Genomic DNA, 22630 nt, shown 5'->3' with positions numbered 1-22630 from the left:
CACTGCCACTGCCACTGCCGCCACCACCACCAACAACAACAAAGAATGGATGCATAATACATTTCACTTAAAGTTTCCAAAAATAAACCAGGATTTTAGAACTGCAAAAAAAAGAGAAGTGTAATGATAATCCAATTCTATTACTATTTTACAACTGAGGTGATGATTACATACTTGAGCTGAGCCTTTTCATTGGTATACGTTGACAGTCACTGGGGTTTGAACTCAGGGCTTCACACTTGGTAGGCAAGTGTGCCACTGCTGAGCCATGCCCCTAGCCTTACTTGCCCTACTTTGTTTCATACAGGGTCTAGCTCTTTATGCCTTGGATCTCAGTAGCTGGAACTATAGGCATGTACCACCACACAGGACTTGCTTTCTGGGATAAGGTCTTGCTCAACTTTTTGCCTGGGCTGGCCTCAAACCACAATCCTCTTCTACTAAATAACTGAGATTACAGGTTTGCAACATTATGTCTAGCCTAGGACTGAGCTTTTTAAAGGATCTGTTTACTCTAGAAATAGAGCCTGTATATCTACGGTGCTAGCATATACTAATCTTTTAAAATTATGTAATATAAAAGCAGTATTTTAATATCTATAATGCTATACCAACAAACATGACATATTGCAACCATTTTATTATCATGAAACAGTAGGAATCCTGGTTCACTACCATGAAGGATTATTAATACCCAGGTACCGTACTATGTTTGATTCATAAAACATTTATATATTTCAGTGGGTGAGAGAACAGCACGCAGACATGCGTATTTTCTTTCTAGTTTAAATGCATGTAAATGCTCTACTATACAATGGAATTTTCACCACTTAAGAACTTTATATGAATAACTTTCCAGTATACTTTTTCTGTTCCCGTGGGAGGATTAAAACAAACAAAAAGACCAATCCTATGGTACAAAAGGCTTTTTATGATTCCCCTTCTGCAGTAATTTTGCACATATAGTTTTAGTCCTAGAAAAGAGACTGTAATGACATCATCCCACAAGGACATAGGGTGGAGGGTGGGCCCCTCTTGTGGAGAGCCTCGGGTCTTAGCACGAGTACTGAGATGACGGGCGATGCAACAGCACAAGTCCTAGCTAAAGACTCTCCTAGAGAGGTTGTTTTAAACATATTCACTCCTATAGTGACTTATGATGAAGACCACATGATTGTTGAAAAATTCCACTGAAGAAATGTGTCCAGAAAGACACGATAATATAATTAAATGCTGCTATGGTTTCCTTACAGTTTGTGAAAAATGTAGAGGCTGTTAAAGCAGAAAAATGTATGACAAATAAGGAAATACTTGTATTAAAGAACAAACACTTAACACACAGAATGTTTAAATGGTATCTAATAAATTTTCATGTCAAAAATTTAACTAAACATATAAAATTTTAATGGCAACTAATAAATTTTCATGTCAAATCTTTTAACAAATTCACAAAGAGATTATAAAAAAAAATGGAACCATCATAAATGTCTTAGGTATAAAGTTGGAAGGGAAGGTTGAAACATCTACATTATTCTGTTTAATCACATATTTGGCAAATTTCAGTTACTGAGAAACCGCTGGTACATTTGTCACGGAAAGCACATCACAATGAAGGTGGACAGGTGCTGGCTGTTGGCTTCTGGTCGTCTTCAGTCATCCACAAATGTGAGCCGCCCAGGGCCCTCATTCTTCATCCATCTCCTGTATCTCTTCCATCGAGGGTCATTTGCCAATTTTTTCTTTAATTCTTCCTCTTGTTCTTGTTTGTACACCTAAAAGTTTAATAGTAAACAGCTTTACAATACATCTGCCATTGGTTTTATGCATTTTTATATTTTTCAAATACAATGTTAGGTAGACGTTTCCAACAACTGTATTGACTTGTGTTCAGAAGATTATTCATTAGAAAATACACGCAAATAAGAAAATACATTTAGTGTCTTAAATAAATAAAGAACTTGTACAAGAATACTTTTTTTTTCTGGGGCCGGTAGTTTAGCCTAGTGGTAGAATGCTCGCCTAGCACACACAAAGCCCTGGATTCAAGTCCTCGGTACCACATTCATAGAAAAAAGCCAGAAATGGTACTGAGGCTCAAGTGGTAGAGCTCTAGCCTTGAGAAAGTCCAAGGATAGTGCCCAAGCCTTGAGCTCAAGCCCAGACTGGCAAAAAATATATACTTTTTTTTCTTTAATTGAGACAGTCTTGCTATGTAGCCCAGAGTTTCAAAGTCCCAATTCTTCTGCCTCACTCAGTCTCCTGAGTGCTGCAGATGTGTGCCCATGTGCCTGGCTTCAAGTAGCACTCTTTTCTTATTACCCATTTCTGTTAACTAGGGAATGCATTCTTTTCCATGCATGAAATCATGGATAAGCTGAGTTAAATCGCCTAAGATTGCCTTTCTACAACTAAAGTCTAATATTAAAGAATTGACACTTTAATGCTTGTAATACAGTATACTATAAATTTAACAGACTTTCAAATTTGTGGGATCTTAAAAACTGACCTTATAGAGATTCCCTCCTTGAACACTTGTTTGTTAAACTTGTCATTTAAAATATGATGTAAAAATCAACATTAATAAATTCTTAAAAAACTGACCTTAAATATATATACATCTGTCTCCAGAGTAAGTCAATTCTAGTTTTTTAAAAAGCAGAAGCAGAAAAAAAAAAACAGTACCAGGGTTTGAGCTCAGAGCCTTACACTTGCCCAGATGGCTGCTTCTGGCTGATGTGGTATCGCCGGAATCATGCCTCTACTAATTATTTTGGTACTTCTCAAGACTTTTCTGTCTTGAACTTGGCTTGGGTGCTGTCCTGGAGCCTCTTCAGCTACTACCCTACTTCCCATTTTCTAGAGGTTAATTGGAGATGAATCTTAGGTCCATTTGTGCCCGGGCTAGCTTTGAACCTTGATCCTCAGATCTCAGCCTCCTGAGTAGCTAGGATTACAGATGTAAGACACTGTGCCAGGTTCAGGCCTCAAACTGTTAAACGGCAAGGATTAGAGGCCTAAGCTACCCATGCCTGGCTCTATATTTGCTTTTCTCTTCAAATATAATTGCTTGGAGTGAAAGAAGGGGTGACATTGTCCAAAAAGAAATGTACTCATTATCTGACTTATGAAATGGTAATCCCTCTGTTTATCATGTTTATAATGACAATAAAAGTATATGTAATTGTTGGCTTTTCAATTTTCTTTTTCAGTACTGGGAAATGAACGCAGAGCCTCCAACATGCTAGGCAAAGCTTTACCACTTTTCAAACTTTCAATTCTCCTTTCTTTAGGTAGCTGGGATTAAAAGCACCACTAACCAGAAACAGCTCAAAAGAAATCTTTTTAAATTAAAGTCTCCAAAGGTTATACAATTATACAGGTTAAAAACAAAGGACTAGTCGGGCACAGGGGCTCACAGCTGTGAGCCTGGCTCAGGATTACAGATCCTCTCAGGAGGATGAGATCTGATGACTTGGTTCAAAGCAATCCCTGAGACTCTTATCTCCAATTAACCACTAGAAACCCTGAAGTAGCACTGTGGCTCAAGGGGTAGGGTGGTAGCCTTGAGCTAAGAAGCTTAGGGACAACACCCAGGCACAGGAGTAGGGTGGTAGCCTTGAACTTGAAAAGCTCAGTGCCCGCCCAGGCCGAGTTCAAGCCACACAACCCACGAGAGAGAGAGAGAGAGAGAGAGAGAGAGAGAGAGAGAGAGCACCAATTATTTCCGTAATTTTCATTGGTTGTCAATTGAAGCTAAATGAGCAAGCTATCATACTCAATTTCATAGCAACATCATCTGTTATAATAATCTATTACTTGCACAAATTAGGAATTAATGGCCTATACAAAACACAATAATTCATGTAATTGATAATCTCATATATGATAATTTAGACCCACACAGCAATCTATAAAGTAATTTTAAAGGAGAAAACTTTTCAAATAGTTTAAGAGCTAAATGGTATCCATATTTATATTATTTTTATAAATAGGTTGAATATACTTATTTGCCAAAACATCAATTTGTATATTTACTTAAATATATCTTAGACCAAAACACTAGGTTCAATAAAACTTATTTAGAACATTAAAAATAAGGGCTGGGAGTTTGGCCTAGTGGTTAAAGTGCTTGCCTAGCATGCATGAAGACCCGGGTTCGATTCCTTGGTACCACATATATAGAAAAAAGCCAGAAGTGGTGCTGAGGCTCAAGTGGTAGAGTAGCTAGCCTTGAGAAAGTCCAAGGACAGTGCTCAGGCCCTGAGCTCAAGCCCAGGACTGGCCAAAAAAAAAAAAGGATATTAGGCTGGGCATAATTCTAGCGACTCAGGAGGCTGAGATCTGAGGATTGTGGCTCAAAGCCAGCCCGGGCACTAAAGATCAAAGACCAGAGACTCTTATCTCTAATTAATTAGTGGGGCTGTGGTTCAAGGGGTAGGGCGGTAGCCTTGAGCTGAAGGGCTCAGGGACAGCGCCCAGGCCCAGAGTTCAAACCTCATGACCAAAAAAAACCAAGGAGGACATTAGGATATTATATATAAGAAGTGACTACAAAATTCTTTTTAAAAAAGCCATATACAGGCAGAAAAGCATATGAGAAAATGCTCATCATCCATGGTCATAAAGGAAATGCAAATAAAAACAACCCTAAGATACCACCTTACCCAAATAAGAATGGCCAAGATTTTGAACTCAGACAATGACAGATGCTGGTGGGGTTGTGGAGAAAAAGGTACCCTATGACACTGCTGGTGGGATTGTAAGCAAGTTCAACCACTCTGGAAAGCAGTATGGAGGTTTCTTAAAGAACTGAAAATAGACCTTCCCTACGATTCGGCCATACCACTCCTGGGCATCTATCCTGAACATCATAACCCAGGATATGATCAGGACACCTGCTCAGCTATGTTCATCTCTGCACTATTCACAATAGCCAGGCAATGGAAACAATCCAGATGCCCTACTGCAGATGAATGGATACAAAAAATGTGATATATATATATATATGTGTGTATGTAAAATACACACACACAATGGAATTCTACATAGCCAACAGACAAGATAAAATAATGGCATCTGCAGGGAAGTGGATGAATCTAGAGCGAATCATGTTGAATGAGACAAGTCAAGACCAAAGGAACAAAAGGCGCATGGTATCCTTACTATGTGGCTATTAGATCCAAACAGTACAAGAGAGAGGACTCAATATTTGCATACCCAATGCTATGGACATGGTATGGAAATATAAACATAACTACATAAACATAAAAACCTATGACTCTATAGACATAATGTTTTATTTCATAAATTAATATGCATCTATGATATACAAACCCTTAGCCTAATTTTGATTATGTTCTAAAAACTAAGTGCCAATGATGGGCCGGGAGTTTGGCCTAGTGATAGAGTGCTTGCCTAGCATGCACGAAGACCCGGGTTCGATTCCTCGATACCACATACATAGAAAAAAGCTGGAAGTGGTGCTGTGGCTCAAGTGCTAGAGCTCTGGCCTTGAGAAAAGTCCAAGGACGGTGCTTAGGCCCTGAGTTCAAGCCCCACAACTTGCAAAAAAAAAAAAAGGAAAGTGGGGCTTGGCTCAAGGTTAGGATGGTAGCCTTGATCTGAAGAGCTCAGGAACAGTGCCCAGGCTGAGTTCAAGCCCCATGACCCATGAGAAAAACTAAGTGCCAATGATTGTATATAGAGATTCCCTTCTTGAACACTTGTTTGTTAAACATGTCATTTGAAATAATGTAAAAAAAGTCAATGTTAATAAATTCTTTAATTAAAAAAATTATGACTCTATAGACATGTTTTATTACATAGATTAATATGTATCTATGACATCTAAACCCTTAGCCTAATTTTAATTATGTTCTAAAATCTAAGTGCCAGTGATTGTATATAGAGATTCCCTTCTTGAATACTTGTTTGTTAAATATATCATTTAAAATATGATGTAAAAATCAATGTTAATAAATTCTTTAATAAAAAAATTTTTTAAAACCATATTCAGGGCTTTAGATCACGAAGACCTAGGTTCGATTTCTCGGTACCACATACATAGAAGAACGCCAGAGTGGTGCTGTGGCTCAAGTGGTAGAGCTCTAACCCTGAGAAAACCCAAGCACAGTGCTCAGGCCCTGAGCCCAAGCCCAGGATTGGTTCTTCAGCTGAAGGCTAGTGCTCTACTACTTAAGCCACAGCGCCACTTCCAGTTTTCTAGTGGTTAATTGGAGATAAGAGTCTCATGGACTTTTATGCCCAGGCTAGCTTTGAATTGCAGTCCTCAGATCTCAGCCTCCTAAGTATCTAGGATTATAGGTGTGAGCTACCAGCACCCAGCTTCCCCTCTTTTTTTATTTTTTTGTCAGTCGTGGGGCTTGAAACTCAGGGCCTGAGCACTGTCCTTGGACTTTTCTCAAGGCTAGAGCTCTACCACTTGAGCCACAGAACCACTTCCAGCTTTTTTCTATGTGGTACTGAGGAATTGAACCCAGGTCTTCGTGCATGCTAGGCAAGCACTCTACCACTAGAGCAAACTGCCGTCCCCCACCCCCCACCAGTTTTCAACCAGTCTCTTTGGCTAGCTAGGGTTTTAGCACTGGAAGCAAACTTGGGACAGACTAAATTTCATTTACAACAACAAAAAGTTGTTTGCATACCCTTGCAAACACAAACATTGTTTCATTGTTTCTACTGTTCCTTGTAACAAGTAAGACTAGGAATTAGTTGAACCAGAGAATTTTAAAGTTAATTTACAGGTTAGAAACCCTTGGTCTCCTCATCATAACATCTAGCAGAGTCCATAACTCACCTCATAGTTCTCTTTTATCCAGAGTTCCCGTTTAAGGAAAGTTTCTTTCTGATGATCTTCTAGACTATCAAACTGGGACTGAGACATCTTCATAGACTTACGAATGATGTATAGTCTCTCCTCCTCCCCATATTCTTTGCCTTTGATGTTAAAATTATAGATCCACCGGCAATACCAAGCCACGTATGAGCACAGGTGAAGGGGCGCTAAAAGGATTTGGAACAGCAGCAGATCTTGTATTTGAGGTTTCTGATAGCCTCCTTTTATATCTATTTTACTTTTTATAATGTTTTTTATGATGTTCTCCTCCTCATCACGAACTTCTTCTTTGGCCTTCTTGTTTTTGCCTTTTTCTTTGGGTTTTCTGAGCAGTCCCTGCTGCTTAGCAATCTCTGTTGCCTGGATACGGTACTTGGGCACCGTGGCTAGGTAGCTGATTGCTTTATTGTAGCTATTCCACCAGCTGAAATACTAGAATATTAAACAAAGAAAAATAGACCACTTTTAGTACCAAAATTCACCTCAGCTAAAAGACTAGTAGAGACTCTATAAATGCCAGCACCCAAGAAATCCACACAGTCATAAGAAATCCCAAGAAATGCCTGTGGTCTAAGCCTTCAGGAGTCTGATGCAAAAGGATGGAGAACTGAAGGTCAGCCCAGGTTGAACTGCAAGATCAGATCTCAAAAAAATCAACAAAAAAAAGAAAACAGTAATAGCAAATCTCAAAGATTTTACTTCAGTAGTTAAAAAAAAAATTGTCTCCTAGTTACAAGAAGAAGAATTCAATGGCAAAAATTATTTGGTGAGAAATTAGTTTTTTAAAAATCCACAGGGAGTTTGGCCTAGTGGTAGAGTGCTTGCCTAGCATGCACGAAGATCGGGGTTCAATTCCTCGGTACCCCACATACATGGCAAAAAGCCAGAAGTGGTGCTGAGGCTCAAGTGGTAGAGCTCTAGCCTTGAGAAAGCCCAAGGACAGTGCTCAGGCCCTGAGCCCAAGCCCAGGACTGGCAAAAAAAAAAAAAAAAAAAAATTCACAGGATAGCTGGGTAGGGTGGCTCATGCCTGTAATCCTAGCTACTCAAGAGACTGAGACCTGAGTATCATGGTTCAAAGCCAGCCCAAGCACTAAATACTGGGAGACTCTTATTTCCAATTAACCACTAGAAAACCAGAAATAGCACTGTAGCTCCAGGGGTGGGGTGTAGCCTTGAGCTGAAGAGCTCAGGGACAGCACCCAGACTCAGAGTACAAGCCCCATGACTGACCGAAAAAAAAAAAAAAATTACAGAATACAAACTCAGACAACTTATTACTTTTTTTTTCTTTTTTTTTTTTGTGCTAGTCTTGGGGTTTGAACTCAGGGCTATCTGAGGGCTAACTAGGAGCTATCTTTAAGTCTTTTTATACTCAAGGCTAGCAATCTACCACTTCAATCAAACCTCCACTTCTGGCTTTTCTAGTGGTTGATTGGAGATAATAGTCTTACAGACTTTTTTGTCCTGGCTAGCTTTGATCTGAGCCATCATCATCTGACCATGATGCATTTTTATTCTTTTCCTAGCCATACTACAATAATCCCTATTTGGAACTTAAAGTATGTTTATTTAGACAGGAATTTGTTAACTTCATATTCAATGACACCAAGGACTTTATTATCAGAAAAAACCTAGCTCCTTACACTTCACCTCAAACATTTCAGTCCCCATTTCATTGAATGACACTAACAGTTACACTATCAGTACACTGAAAAATGATAGCCAATGTATTAGAGACAGAGGGAGAGAGGGAGGATGGGATACTAGAGTATTTCACTGTCCTGAACAACAAAGTCTAAGTATCCCTGCCCTCCTCTTCAAAGGGTAACACTTCTGCAAAGCTGATCCATTTAAAATATAGCACCCTCGCCTTCAAGAGGAATTTCTTGCTACACAAATTGAGCACTCTGGAAATCAATCTGAAGAAATTGTTCAGACTTGCAAACTGCTTTTTCTAGTCACCTATCCTTTCCCTTTAAAGGAGCAACATGAAAGGTACAGTTAGTTTAAGCACATAATTCAAGGGAAAATTCATGCAGCCTCAAGTGGGATTTTAAAACAACATAAAATTTCCTGTACATTTTCTAATCTATCTCAGTGGTTTTCACCCTAAGAAGCAGCACCTTTCAGGGCATGCAGTAATCATTACAAGGATGGTAAGTACTATTTGCATTAGTGGATAAGAGTCAGGAACTGTTAGGCCATATTAAGGAGTTCCCCCTTCTCTCAAGTTTATGAGACATCACTGAAAAGTTTTTCAAAAATAAATGATGTTGGCCGGGAGTTAGGCCTAGTGGTTAAAGTGCTTGCCTAGCATGCACAAAGACCCGGGTTTGATTCCTCGGAACCACATACATAAAAAAAGCCAGAAGTGGTGCTGAGGCTCAAGTGGTAGAGCTCTAGCCTTAAGAAAGTCCAAGGACAGTGCTCAGGCCCTGAGTTCAAGCCCAGGACTGGCAAAAAAAAAAAAAAAATTGATGTCACCTGGCTGTCATGGGACAGACACCACAGGATTCTAAGACAGACATAGCTATGCAATGATAATCATCAGTTTCATAGATTTCTCATTGATAAGAAGTCTAATACTGCCAGCTAGTTTCTAGGATTTTTCTAACACACATAAAAATTTACCTAAAAAAATAGTTGTACAGCTTTAACGTGTGTATGCCATAGGAACTATTTGTGCATGTATACACATGAAAATACACACCTGAAACATTGAAATAGCACAAACACTGACCAAAATCACTACCCTAACATCCACTTTAGGGGCTAAGCGCCTGCTATAGTAGTGGTAGTAATGGCTGTAGTATTCTTCTGGATGGTCCAGCATGTAGTCATAATCTTTTCGTGTTTCTTCATCCTGAAAAATGACAAGACATCATGAAATGGCCTTGGTATACACTTTGTTATCAAATCTAAAATCTTCTAATTATAAAAGATCATTCTGACTAAAAGAATTATAATTGTCACAAACAAAAAAATTTCCCAGTACTCTTTTTCAGAGGCATATGTAAAAGCCTGTTTCTAGGACTTCAATAATTTTTGAGTATTAATCTTTCTAGAAACACTTTAACCATTAACCAAGCATTTCTAGCTAGTACTTCACTGCTAGTAAGAATAGCACCATGTTTCTTCAACTTAAGAGCATGCTGATAGTCTTAACAACTGTTATGGACATATATATATATATATATATATATATATATATATATATATATATATATATCAGGTTCCAGCCTTGTGTAGAAAGCTTTGTTGAAAGCAATAATTAGACAGCAAAAGAAACAATCTTAAAGAAAATCTGAGACACTAGAACAATACAATAATCAACGTCTAGCTTGACAATCTTGAGCAAACAATAAGCATCTCTGAGCTTCATTCTTCCTTTGCAAAATAGGTAAATATTGGCAAGGTGCCAGTAACTCATGCCTGCAAAACTAGCTTCTGGAGGGTAGTGGCAGGGTGGCATGTAAGACTCAACGAATCATGATTCAAAGACAACCACCAGGGCAGGAAAAATATCAGACTGGAGGTGTACCTCAAGCAGTACAGTGCTAACTATAAGCCAAACAAGTATGAAGCCCTGAGTTCAAGTACCTGTACAAGAACAATGAAGAGGTAATTATACCTGTCCTAATATGTTTACATGGTTGATGTGTATATCGAAGGCATACATTGTACAAAAACATGTTACAAATATATAATACTTAACCATTATAATACAGTGCCATAACCTAGTTGATAAATAAGGTAACTTCTTTTTTTTTTTTTTTGCCAGTCCTGGGGTTGAGCTCAGGGCCTGAGCACTGTCCTTGGACTTTCTTAAGGCTAGAGCTCTACCACTTAAGCCTCAGTACCACTTCCAGCTTTTTTCTATGTATGTGGTATCGAGGAATTGAACCCGGGTCTTCGTGCATGCAAGGCAAGCACTCTACCACTAGGCCAAACTCCAGGCCCCATAAGGTAACTTCTTATTCATATCAACTCTGTAGAAAGAATTACAGCATCCTGAAATGCTACTTAGAATGTTCACAAATAAAATAGTTCTTAAGTTTTTTCTCTAATTCTAATCAACATCTAAAAGGAATAAATGCAAATGTTTTGCTAAGCAAACTAAATTGAAAAATCTACTAAAATGTGTTATGAAACCTATTTTTCAACTTGCTTAATGTCACAAAATTGTTAAAAGACAAGACCAAAACAAACTCTTCCCCTCTATATACAAGTGAAATAGAAACCATTACAGAAACAACTTCTTTAGAGGATTTCTTTCTAGGCCCAACTATTTAGTCTTCATAAAGTTGAGTTAAAGATACTTTAAACTCTAACAGCAGCTTGCAACTCTGGACAGATGCTATGGGGTCTGAGAGCCTCCTGGGTTCTCCATCATGACTAGGTTCAAAGGAAGAAATTTACTAATGATAGAAATCTTCCCTGTGTTCATGAAAACCCCTGAACTTAAATGAGGTGACAATGAAAAGTTATCCTAGATCAATAGATTAAGATATTTTTACCTCTTACTAGTATATAGAATTAAGTAAACTGGTTATTTACATATAAATATATGTAAAGATTATTTTACAGAAGGTTGGTGTAGTTAAGCGGAAGGAGCTTAGGCTGGTTACAGTCAAGCCCATTCCTGGTTCTCTTTTGTCAGACTCTGTGACAGTTGCCAAACATCAACCCGCTGTTCTTCCTCAGGTTGTCATTACATGTCATCTAAAAAGGGAAGTCTTTTTTTTTTTTTTTTTTTTTTTTTGGCCAGTCCTAGGCTTTCTTAAGGCTAGAATTCTACCACTTGAGCCACAGCACCACTTCTAGCTTTTCCTATGTATGTGGTACCCAGGAATCGAACATAGGTCTTTGTGCATACTTGTCAAACACTATACCACTAGGCCAAACTCTCAGCCCTAAAAGGGGAAGTCTTTACCAAGATCTCACAGAGTCCTGAGAACTAAAGCCACACCTTATTTTCAGTATTCAGGTAGTCTTTCAGAATTTTCTTATTTCCCACTCGTTCTCCTTTGGAGGACTTAATTTTACAGAATTGTCCTGCTTTGGCCCTGAAATCTTTGATCCTTTCATCTTGCCATATGACTTTTGAAACATATTTCTTCAAACATAATTCTTGCTGTTCCAACTAAATTACACAATTTTTTTGCCCTGACACTGAAATATGAACTCATGGCCTCACACTTCATCACTTTGCTTCCTTTGTTGGTACTCTATCACTTAAGCCACACTTCTAGCCTAGCTTTGAACCAATATCCTCTGGATTTCAACCTGAATAGATGGGATTGCAGGAGAATTACATGTAATTCTGAAACCAAATGCCACATTGAAGTCAGATAACTACAACTAGCCAACATCCCTTCCCTCAGAGGCCTGTCTAGCATGGTTGGCTGTGCTCCTCTGAGTGAAATATACATCAAGACCTTTAGGTGCCATGGAAGCCAGTGAGTGTAGGCCACAAGTTCCATGGCTACCCATAGAATGCACAAGTCATTGCTCCTAAAGTATTTCACCTAGATCTTCCTCCAGGGCCACCATCTTCACTGTTGCCAGATCTGTGACTTTACCAAGCCATGAAGTCCTCTGAGGTAATCAACTAACGCTCTTAACACCAGCAACTTCATAATCTATCCCCCTGTGTCTGGCCTCTCCACTGTCAGCAGAGCCCGTGAGGTCTATCCGGAGCCCCTGGAAAGTCCTCAAGTTCACCTAAACACTGAACATCACAAGACCTTTAACTCTTCTCAGGATGATTGCCTTTCCTGGGATCATCATAAACTTGTGATCCTCATCTGATCATCATTAAAGAATAGAAAGTTGGTTACCTCTTTGTTACTATAGCATATACCCAATTTACTGAATTTTACTGTAGGGCTTACAGTTTTCACTCTAAAATGAAGAAACTGAATGTTGGAACAATGTAGTAAAAGGGATGCCCCTCAGTTTTGGTTAAAAATCCTATAACTTATAAGGTTTAGAACACAAGAATATTAGCCAAAAAAAAAGGCGGGGGGGGGAGGAAAAAGAAAAGAGTAAGAAGGACCGCCTTTCATTTTGGATCCAACCAGAGAGTAGAAGGTACATTTTTATTATAATTCCATGTATTTTTTTTTCTCCTACTCATCTTAAAATTAAGATAGCCCAACAAGAGTGTGTGTGTGTGTGTGTGTGTGTGTGTGTGTGTGGCCAGGCTTCCCCCTGGCCAAAGTTAAATTTTCCCCTTAGCATGCACAGCTGGCCCAAACATACCTTCCTAGCACTACTACTTATCACTCTCCCTGCTTTTACTGCACTAAACATCCAAAGAGCAATTTCTAGCATTTGGTATGTTTTTCCAATATGAGCCTTCTCATACCTACATCTCTGAACATATCACTTTTTCTAATTTGAAACCAACCTTTCTTCTAACTTCAAAAGCTTTTAAAGACTACAAATGCTTCTGCCTTAGACAGACTTTTGTGGCCCTGGGGATAGAACCCTTGGCATTGTGCATACCAGGCAAGTGCTTTACCACTTAACTTCAACCCCGTTTTTGGAACACTTTTATTACACTAAGTACCTATTTATTATAGCACTTATCACATAGTAATAAGGATTTTTTGTTGTTTTCTTTTTGCTTTTTCTTGAATATAGGTTTCTAGAAGGTAGATAAGGTGACTCATTAATCTTTGTACATCCAGGGCCTGAACACAGTGCTTGGCATCGAGTAAATATCATTTCAAAAATGAGCAGAATTTATAGAGATTTTGCCTCCTATACACATATCTCCAGTCACAATGGTGTCTAGTTCACCAACAAGGCTGGATGGGATTGTAATTCTATCACAAAAACTTCAGCTTGGCCAAAAATGACTGCTTGAATTCATAGCTTATGAAAATATGCTAATGTGGCTAAAATATCTTAAACCTTTAAACAGCTTAATATCTTACCTTTCAATAAGGTAGTACTTTCTCTTTCAGCAATAGTGTGGATCTTAAGGTCCCAGGGTCAGGAGTTCCAACTTCTTGCCCAAATCAAAACCTTTATACTTGTTTCTTCCTCCTCTCTGTCCTGAGCCTTGACAAGCAGGGCAATTAATTCCTTGACTCTAATCTCTACAGGAATAAATGGTGCTTCTGCTGGTGTCCATCCACTCCCAATCCTCTTGGGCATATGCAGGAGGACTGGAACAAACCACCAAAATCTAGATCAAAAGTGAACAAGAGGAAACCCACAAGCAAAAACAGCACTGAACTCTTCCTTCTCTTAGGAACATGACCCTTCCCCAGAGGAAGGAGCACAATATTCTTGCCCTTGAAGGAGCAATGCATCATCTAATCTCAAAAGTATAATGGTCAATAGTATGATTTTACAGTAAGTTTTACATAAAAATTTTCTACTACATAGAATGTAAAAACCATTTTTGGATAGTTAAGGCTAGGAATCAAATAGCAAATGAAAATTTAATCACATTTTAAACACACACACACACACACACACACACACACACACACACACGCATTGCTTCTTTTCTTACTTTTTCCAGGCCATTACATCTACCAGAGAGGAAAAAATGAACTGCTATCTGCTCTATTTCCTTTCCTAGTCTCTGTCCACCGATCACTAGTGCAACTACCTTCTTGTCCTACAGTCTCAAAAACTTTCATGATCTGGATTATCACCTATATACTATGACACAGCTATTCTTCATGCCTCCTCCTCCTTTCAACTACATCTTGAACAGTTTCTAAGTAAAACATAAACATCTCCAGTTCTACATGCTCAAAAACTAAATTGGCTCCTTGGTATTTTTTGTTAATTGCGTCACTACTACTGGTCATATAATTTTTCAAAAACTATTGGCATGTCCAGGAGTTTGGACTAGTAGATTGCTTGCCTAGCATGCACAAAGACCCGGGTTTAATTCCTCAGTACTACATACATAGAAAAGGCCAGAAGTGGTGCTGTGGCTCAAGTGGCAGAACTCTAGCCTTGAAAAAGCTCAAGGACAGTGTTTGGGTCCTAAGTGTCAAGCCATTGGACTGGCTATATATATATAGCCAGAGAGAGAGGGGGGGGGGCAAGAGCAAATAATGACACAGAAAAAGCAGGCCCTGAGTTCAAGCCTCAGGACTGACAAGAGAGAGAGAGAGAGAGAGAGAGAGAGAGAGAGAGAGAGAGAGAGAGAGAGAGAGAGAGAGAGAGAGAGAGAGACAGAGAGAGAGAGAGAGAGACAGAGAGAGACAGAGAGACAGAGCGCGCAAAGGGTAAGAAAGAAAGAGGGAAAAGAATGGAAAAGAAAACAAAAAAGAGGGAAGGTGAAAAGAGGGAAGGGACAGGGAAAGGAAAAAGGAAGAAAGAGAAAAAGGAGATGGGCAGGGAAAAGGAGGGGATGTCGGGGGAAGGGAAACAGGGGGAAAGGGAGAAGGGAAAGCAAAAAATAAGAAGCAATTAACAGATTATGAGACTAGAGTGCTACTGTTTACCTGCTCCCAGTACCTGGGCTAGTACATATATTAGGTTTTTGTTTTTGTTTTTGCCAGTCCTGGGCTTGGGCTCAGGGCCTGAGCACTGTCCTTGGACTTTCTCAAGGTTAGCACTCTACCAGTTGAGCCTCAGCACCACTTCCGGCTTTTTTTGCTATGTATGTGGTACCAAGGAATTGAACCCGGGTCTGCGTGCATGCTAAGCAAGCACTCTACCACTAGGCCAAACTCCTGGCCCCATATATTAGTTTTATAATTAAGTTGGAATGAAATGGAGTTGAGGAAGTTATACAGTGGACAGTAAAGAAGAAATACTAAGTATAGCTTTTAAAGAAGCAAAATGAAGTGAGATGATTAGAAACTGAAACAACCAGAAGACAGTAAAGTAACAAAAGAGAAGTGATGAAATTCTCAGGACCAGGGAAATGAGTTCAGTCATTTTGCTCTTGCTAACTACTTTATATTGCTCCGAAATTCTGGAACAAACAGATTATCATTTTTCCATTTTAACTATTCAAAACATAAAGTTCAAACTCCTAATCAGAGTAACTCATTGATCACCTAATTTGAAACTATGTTTCAGTCTGCTGAAATAGTCTCTTTTTCATGAATCCCACAGGCTCCCAACCTATAAGTGGCAGATCTGTGAACATGGCAAATAAGTCTTTGCAGCCAGAGCACAGTGGCTCATGCCTGTAATCCAACCTGGTTAGGAGGCTGACATCTGAGAACCAAGGTTCAAAGCTGGCCTGGATAGAAACAATCAATTAACCACTAAAAAGGTGGCAACAGAACTGAGGCTCAAGTGGTAGAGCTCCAGCCTTGAGTGAAGCACAGAGACAACACTCAGGCCCTGAGTATAAGCCCAATACTGGCATTTAAAAAAAAGAGGGGGGGGGTGGAAGGGGGTGAACTCTGGTTATGCCTCAGAATGTTCTATTTATCCATGACAAGTCTATATGAGCTAAATTAAAATATTAGCTGCTGGAGATGCAACACTTGGCTAGTAAGTATGAGGTCCTGGTTTAAACCCCAGTATGGGGTGGGGAGGGGTAGGGGAGATGGTTGTATCAGTCAACTCTTCAGTTCCTTGCTAGAATTGTATCAACTTAATAATTTTCAGGTTGATCAGGAGCACTGACTGGTTACTGGTGACATATGTTAGAGTCACAGTATCACAGACAAACATAGTAGGGAATAATGGCTGAAATTAAGGTGTCACAACAGAAAATCTTAAGTGCTACCACACCTTCTGGACTCGGGAAAAATCATTATCAAACATGTCATTCCTTCCTACTAAACCCATAAAAGATTCTAAACCCTTCCTTACAAGTGTTCCAGGCAGTTATAACCAGAGTAGGCATTTGAAATGAAGACTATTTCTATACTACAGTCTATCAGTTTAATTTGGCTTTTTATCAGCATCATAACTATAATAAATTTTACATAATATATTTTCATGAATGCAGCTGTCCAGTATTCATGTGTATTAGTTCCAAGACACTGAAGATAACAAATCCTAAAACGCTTAAGTTCCTTCCATAAAAGTTGTATTTCAGGCAGGATACCAGTTGTTTTCTTTCTTTTTTTTTTAATTGTATGTATGTATGTATGTATGTATGTATGTATGTATGTATGTATGTATGTTTTTGCCAGTCCTGGGGCTTGCCTGCATGGTAGTCAAGCACTCTACCACTAAGCCACACTCCCACTGCCTCCTCTGCGGTCTCCACCTACTTTTCCTCCTCCTCCAGCTCTTCTTCTCCTTTTTTTTTTTTTTTGCTAGTCCTGGGGCTTGGACTCAGGGCTTGGGCACTGTCCTGAGCTTCTTCTACTCAAGGCTAGCACTCTACCACCTGAGCCACAGCACCACTTCTGGCTTTTTCTGCATATGTGGTACCAAGGAATCAGACCCAAGGCTTGTGCATGCTAGTCAAACACACTACCACTAGGCCAGGTACCAGTTCTTTATACATGCAAGCCTAGCTACTCTAGGAGGCTGAGATCTGAGGATCGTGGTTTGAAACCAGCCTGGTCAGATAAATCTGAGACTCCTACCTCCAATTAACTACCAAAAAGCTGGAAGTAAAGCACTGACTCAAGTGGTAGAGCTCACAGTGAAAAATCTAATGTACCAGCACACACACAAAAGCACTATTTGGATTTTTCCCCAAAATAAAGTGTCCTTGGAAGAAACATAACAGTATCTTTGATGGAAAAGGTGAATGGAATACTCATTCATCACCCTGCCTCCCAAATTGTATGTCTTTTCTAAAACAAACTTAAACATACTTGTTTCTGTTGGCCAGCTTTTCCTTCCCTCAGAAATGTCCCTTTCCTGGAGGAGTTGTGGCAAGAGTGATAAAGCACCTGCCTAACAAGCCCAAGGCCTTAGATTCAAACCCCAGTATCACTAGCCCCCCACCAAAAAAAAAAAAAAAAAAAAAAAACCAAAAAGAAATGGCCTTTCATTGTTAATTTTTCCAGATCCAGCTCAAATTTTCTCTAATCTCCCAAGGAGAAATAATTGCTTCCCCTCTGGGTTGCAGTATAATCCACACATATTATTATAATCTAAATAAACAACAACCAAACAATAAGTATTTGTGTCCCTTGTTATACTAAAGGCTTAGTCAGGAACTGTGCCTAATCCATTGCCATGGATTCCTGGGCAGCACCTGTATCAGAGCTGGTTAGAGGAATTCACAGTAACAACAAGGCAAGGGGTTCAGTATCCTCTTTATGTTAAGCCCCATCACCTTACTCAAACCGATAAAAAGAAACTGTGGTGTTTCTGTGATGCTTCCCTTAAAGGCAAGGCTGGAATAGGTTATCTTTCTGTAACCCTTCATCCTATCTGCTAACTCTCAAGCCATCAATATTCCTAAGATCTGTTTGATACTCATCTTGTGACCTTGCAAAAATGCTATCAATTTCTACTACTTTCCTATTTTCTACAAGTCAGTTTTCCAAAGTGCATCTATTCTATTTCTATATATACTGTTTCTCTAACATTTCTTTTATTATCTACATTAAGAAATGGCAATTGTTCTCACCTTAAAAAGCAAACTCCCAAGAACATTAAAAGCAGAAATGTAATTTTCTCTTACATAGAAATTTTTCATTCATAACTATGCAATTTATATATCTATGTCACTCTTTAAAATTACAAGGAGGCTGCACACAATGTCAAAATGTCAAGATACTTACTCTCTGATAGAAATTGCATTCTACCAGAGTCTGTCTTCAGATGTGAGTGTAGTTAAATGATATTTACAATGTGATGTGCCAGACACTGTGTTAGGCGCTATGGATATTCACCCCAAAACGAGAAACATGGTTTATTGGGGAGGGCCAATAACAATGCATCAACATTAACAATGCAGTGATAAGTGCTATAGCCACATTAAGAGCGGGACTAGAGTATTCCACTCAGGAAACCCAATGTTGACATAGCAAGAGTCTATTTACCTCCAAAGTTCATGATTTCCCTCAGATCCACTAGTCAAATAAGTGAAATACTACTGCATCATCTTAACTTACACATCAGTGTAACTTCAGTCTCGCTGAGATCTAGAATCACAAATTGCTTGGGACTGTGCGCTAGGCCTGACTTGGTGAGAGCGCCTCACCAGTACTTTTGACTTCTATTACTACTCATCTTACTTCCTCCCACTCTCTAGACACAGCAGGAGCTTTTTTGTTAAAATAGTGAGGATCAAGTGTATCTTTTTTTTTTTTTGGGGGGGGGGAGTGGTCATGAGGCTTGAACTCTAGGCCTAGGCACTGTCCCTGAGCTCTTCAGCTCAAGGATACCGCCCTACCCCTTGAGCCACAGTGCCACTTCCGGTTTTCTGCTGGTTAATTGGAGATAAAGAGTCTCAGGGACTTTCCTGACTGGGCTGGCCTTGAACCACAATCCTCAGATCTCAGCCTCCTGAGTAGTTAGGATTACAGGAATGAACCACCAGCGTGGGGCACATCTTTTTGTCTCATCAACTATACTTAGTGCACTTATCTTCTTGACAATCACAATCAAAACAACCCCCAAAACCTCTCTATGGGATCCTTATTTGACGAAAACAACTTCAGTAGGTTTTTGTCTCGTACACAGTTTCCATTTCGGTTGTGCTTTATCAACATCCAGACATTGGCTTCTGCCTGCCATTTTTATTGTGGAGCCACTGGAATACACCTTTTCTCACTAACCTACCTGGCTAGCTCTTAGCAAAGTCCACCTGGATTTCTTACCCCTGACAGCCTTCTTCTAGTCTGAGGGTACAATACAAGCAAAGTAGTGGTGATGACCCCTTTGCCTCAATGGGAGACAGAAGGCCCTCCAAAAGGGATGGCTCCATTCATCCAGCTTTCATTTCGCAGATGTGACATTCTCCCTCATGACAAAACTAAAATCAGGGTGCTTATTTGTCTTCAATAACTTTTTTTAACCCACACACAGCACAGTTCTTGTCTTTATTCCAGGTAAAGGAAAGTGTAATGAGGAAACAGATCCTGGAGGTGCTCCATTTGAAAGCTGAACATATGTTCATATATTTATATATATGTTAATATATTTTATTTATTTATTCATTTATTTTTGCCAGTCCTGGGGCTTGAACTCAGGTCCTGGACTATCCTTGAACTTTCTCAAGACTAGAGCTCTGCCACTTGAGTCATAGCACCACTTCAGGCTTTTTCTGTGTATGTGGTGCCAAGGATTAAACCCAGGTCTTCATGTGCTCTAAGCAAGCACTCTACCACTAGGCCACACTACTAGCCCTCTGTAAATTCTTAATAGAAGAGTTTTCAGATTTCTGTTGGTTCTCATTCTCAAAGGACCAAACTACCTCCAGATACCCTTTCTCTCAAGGAACACCTCCCTCCTCTTTTGTAGTGCATAGCTGTGGAATACTCCATCAATATGACTGTTTCTAGTTCCCAGTTTAAAGGTATTGGTAGCCACCACAAACATCCTGCCAAAGTCAAGTAAAAGTATTACCTTTACTGGACATAGTAGATTTTAACTGGATAAAAGTTCCTTGTTTTCAGCTCGATGCTAGAGGCCCATGCCCATGATCTGAGCTAGAGAAGGCTGAGAGCTGAGGACAGAGAGTCAAAGCCAGTCTGGGCAAAGTCCAAGATGCCCTATCTCCAATTAACTAGCAAAAAAAATTAAGAAGCTGGACTGGAGGCATAGCTCAATGGTAGAGCACCAGCTCTAAGAGTACAAGGTTCTCAGTTCAAACCCTAGTACCAGCCCCTCCGACCCCCGTAAAAACAAAAACCTTGTTCTTAAGTGGAAAGATTACTTCTAGCTGTATCCTAACTCTGGTACCTATTCTGAAAGAGCTTGCCGCCAACATTCTTCCCATTCACCAAAAATTATCTCCCTCCAGCCCCACCAAACTCAGCAGAAAGCAATTCTACTGCTCTCTCTTCCCATCTGGGCAGAGCTAGCTAGCTCCCTTGTATACCAGCAGGACTTTGGCATACTAACAAGCTGGATGTATGCACCACAAGCTCTTCTGCCACAGGGGGTGAAGGAAAACCAACTGGCTGGGTGGGGTTTCCCATGTTGGGCTGCCCTGGATGGAAAGTAAGCTGTTTTTCCTTTTTTCTTAGTCTGTCCTCACATTCTATCCTAAACAATAGGCAACTAAGTTCCAGCTTCAACACTCTCCCAGCTTATTACCTATAATCTCAGTAAACTGCCAATAAAAATTACATCTCACTAACAACATTGAGAATTTAAACACTCCATTTTATGATTCCAAATTATACAAACTGCTCTTGCTGCCTCATACTGAGCAGTACGAGGGTGTCTCTAACTCTGTGAATGGTACTTCCAGTTCTGTAAAGCTACTCTGAATAAACAATTTGTAGTTAAATTATAGTGTATCTATGGTTAAATATAGCATATAATGTATATATTATGTCCACTAAAAGTAGTTATTGAAAGCAGACTATACACAACGTGGAAAGACTTGTCTAGGGGGTAGAACAAAAAAAAAAAAGAACTACAATTGCAATGTTTTAATAGCATGATAGGGCTTTTGAAGCAGAAATACACCCATCAAATATGGCTTACACTTGGTGATTTCTTATATGGTTTTTGCTATTTTAGAAGCAAGCTCAATCTCCCTGTTGCCATTCTTTGTCAAATAACTAAACAAATATCAGACATAATCATTTCCTACTGGAAATTCTCAGTGTTTTACCCCACATCATTGAGGACCTGTGTGTAAGTGCTATCTATAAGGGGCCTCTCACACTTACCATTAAAGCCCCATAATAACCCTGTGAAATTACCGTGGCCTTCACTGTGCTACCCAAGGTCACTCGGGGGTTCCAGAGCCAAGAGTCAAATATCCTACCGTCTGACTGGTCGGTTCACTACTCTTCTTGGATATTTTTCTAGTTCTTTAAACCCAAGGAAAATGTCACCATTCGTACCATCCTTAGAAGTCACATGTCTGTTAAATCAAAGTGGCATAACCACTGTCGCTCAGGATTTGTAGGCCTATCCCTGCTTTCTGTCAAACAGCATGTTTGCACGAACCCAGAAAAGGTTCAAATTATATGCATTTTAAGCATGACTGTCAAAAACGAGCAGGAGTCTGCCGGTACCCCAAGGCCTAAGGCGGTTTCCCCACTTCCCATCCTAACTAGTCCTGGGGCCGACTTGGCTCTTTCACCAGGCCACGTGGGAGTAAACAACGCGAGCTTTCTAAAGGTCGAGGTGACAGCTGCACCCGGGTGACCGAGGTCGCCGAGGCCCTGGCCTGGCGGGCCGGGGACCGGAAGCGCCTGGACCCCGCTCTCCCCGCAGCCCGGCAAGCCTCACCTTGAGAGTCTCGTAGGCGGTCGCCACCAGCAGGAAAGCCTCGGCGCTGGGCGGCGCCCGCCCGGGGCCCTCGTCGCCGGCCTCGGGCCGGTAGCGGTCGGGATGGTAGCGCCGGGCCAGCTGGCGGTAAGCCCGCGCGATCTCGGCCTTGCTGGCCGAGCGGCTCACGCCGAGCACCTCGTAGCAGTCCCGCGCCCCGCAGTACAGTCCCTCCACCAGGGCTGCCGCGGGCCGCGCCAGCAGCGGCACCAGCAGCAGCATCCACAGCAGCACGAGTCGGTGCGGGCCCGCAGCACCGGCTCCCCGGTGCCGAGCGAGCGGCGCTGCCATCCCGGCCACCCCGGCGACTCGCCGCAGTCCACACGGCAACCCAGCTTCAGTCACCGCGGCCTCGCTCCACGTCAGCGGTCGGCGCCGCCTCCGCGCAGGCGCAAGAGGCGCCGCTGCA

The 22630-nt window shown here is 40.5% G+C and overlaps 1 protein-coding gene across 1 annotated transcript; it reads right to left on the bottom strand.

Annotated features, from left to right (window-relative positions):
- Positions 1-1344: 1344 nt before the first annotated feature.
- Dnajc25 (DnaJ heat shock protein family (Hsp40) member C25) lies at positions 1345-22578 on the bottom strand. The gene is made up of 4 exons (XM_090330430.1): positions 22183-22578; positions 9569-9721; positions 6818-7288; positions 1345-1772 (listed from the first exon to the last, which is right to left on the bottom strand). The coding sequence occupies exons 1-4, from the start codon at positions 22510-22512 to the stop codon at positions 1650-1652; spliced, it is 1077 nt and encodes a 358-aa protein (XP_090186556.1). The 5' UTR covers positions 22513-22578; the 3' UTR covers positions 1345-1649.
- Between the last annotated feature and the right edge of the window lie 52 nt (positions 22579-22630).

Source organism: Megascapheus bottae, chromosome 3, assembly GCF_031878675.1.
Source record: "Megascapheus bottae isolate mThoBot1 chromosome 3, mThoBot2.hap1, whole genome shotgun sequence".
Taxonomy (NCBI): Eukaryota; Metazoa; Chordata; class Mammalia; order Rodentia; family Geomyidae; genus Megascapheus; species Megascapheus bottae.
The sequence above is the reverse complement of the archived record's forward strand: the minus strand, read 5'-3'. Positions and strand labels throughout refer to the sequence as shown.

Coding starts and splice junctions, on each gene's coding strand:
- Dnajc25 (XM_090330430.1), bottom strand. CDS start 22,512: ATGGCAGCGCCGCTCGCTCGGCACCGGGGAGCCGGTGCTGCGGGCCCG. Junction 7,289..9,568: donor GTGCTATTTCAATGTTTCAG/GTGTGTATTTTC, acceptor TTAATATTCTAG/TATTTCAGCTGGTGGAATAG. Junction 1,773..6,817: donor GGATAAAAGAGAACTATGAG/GTGAGTTATGGA, acceptor TTAAACTTTTAG/GTGTACAAACAAGAACAAGA.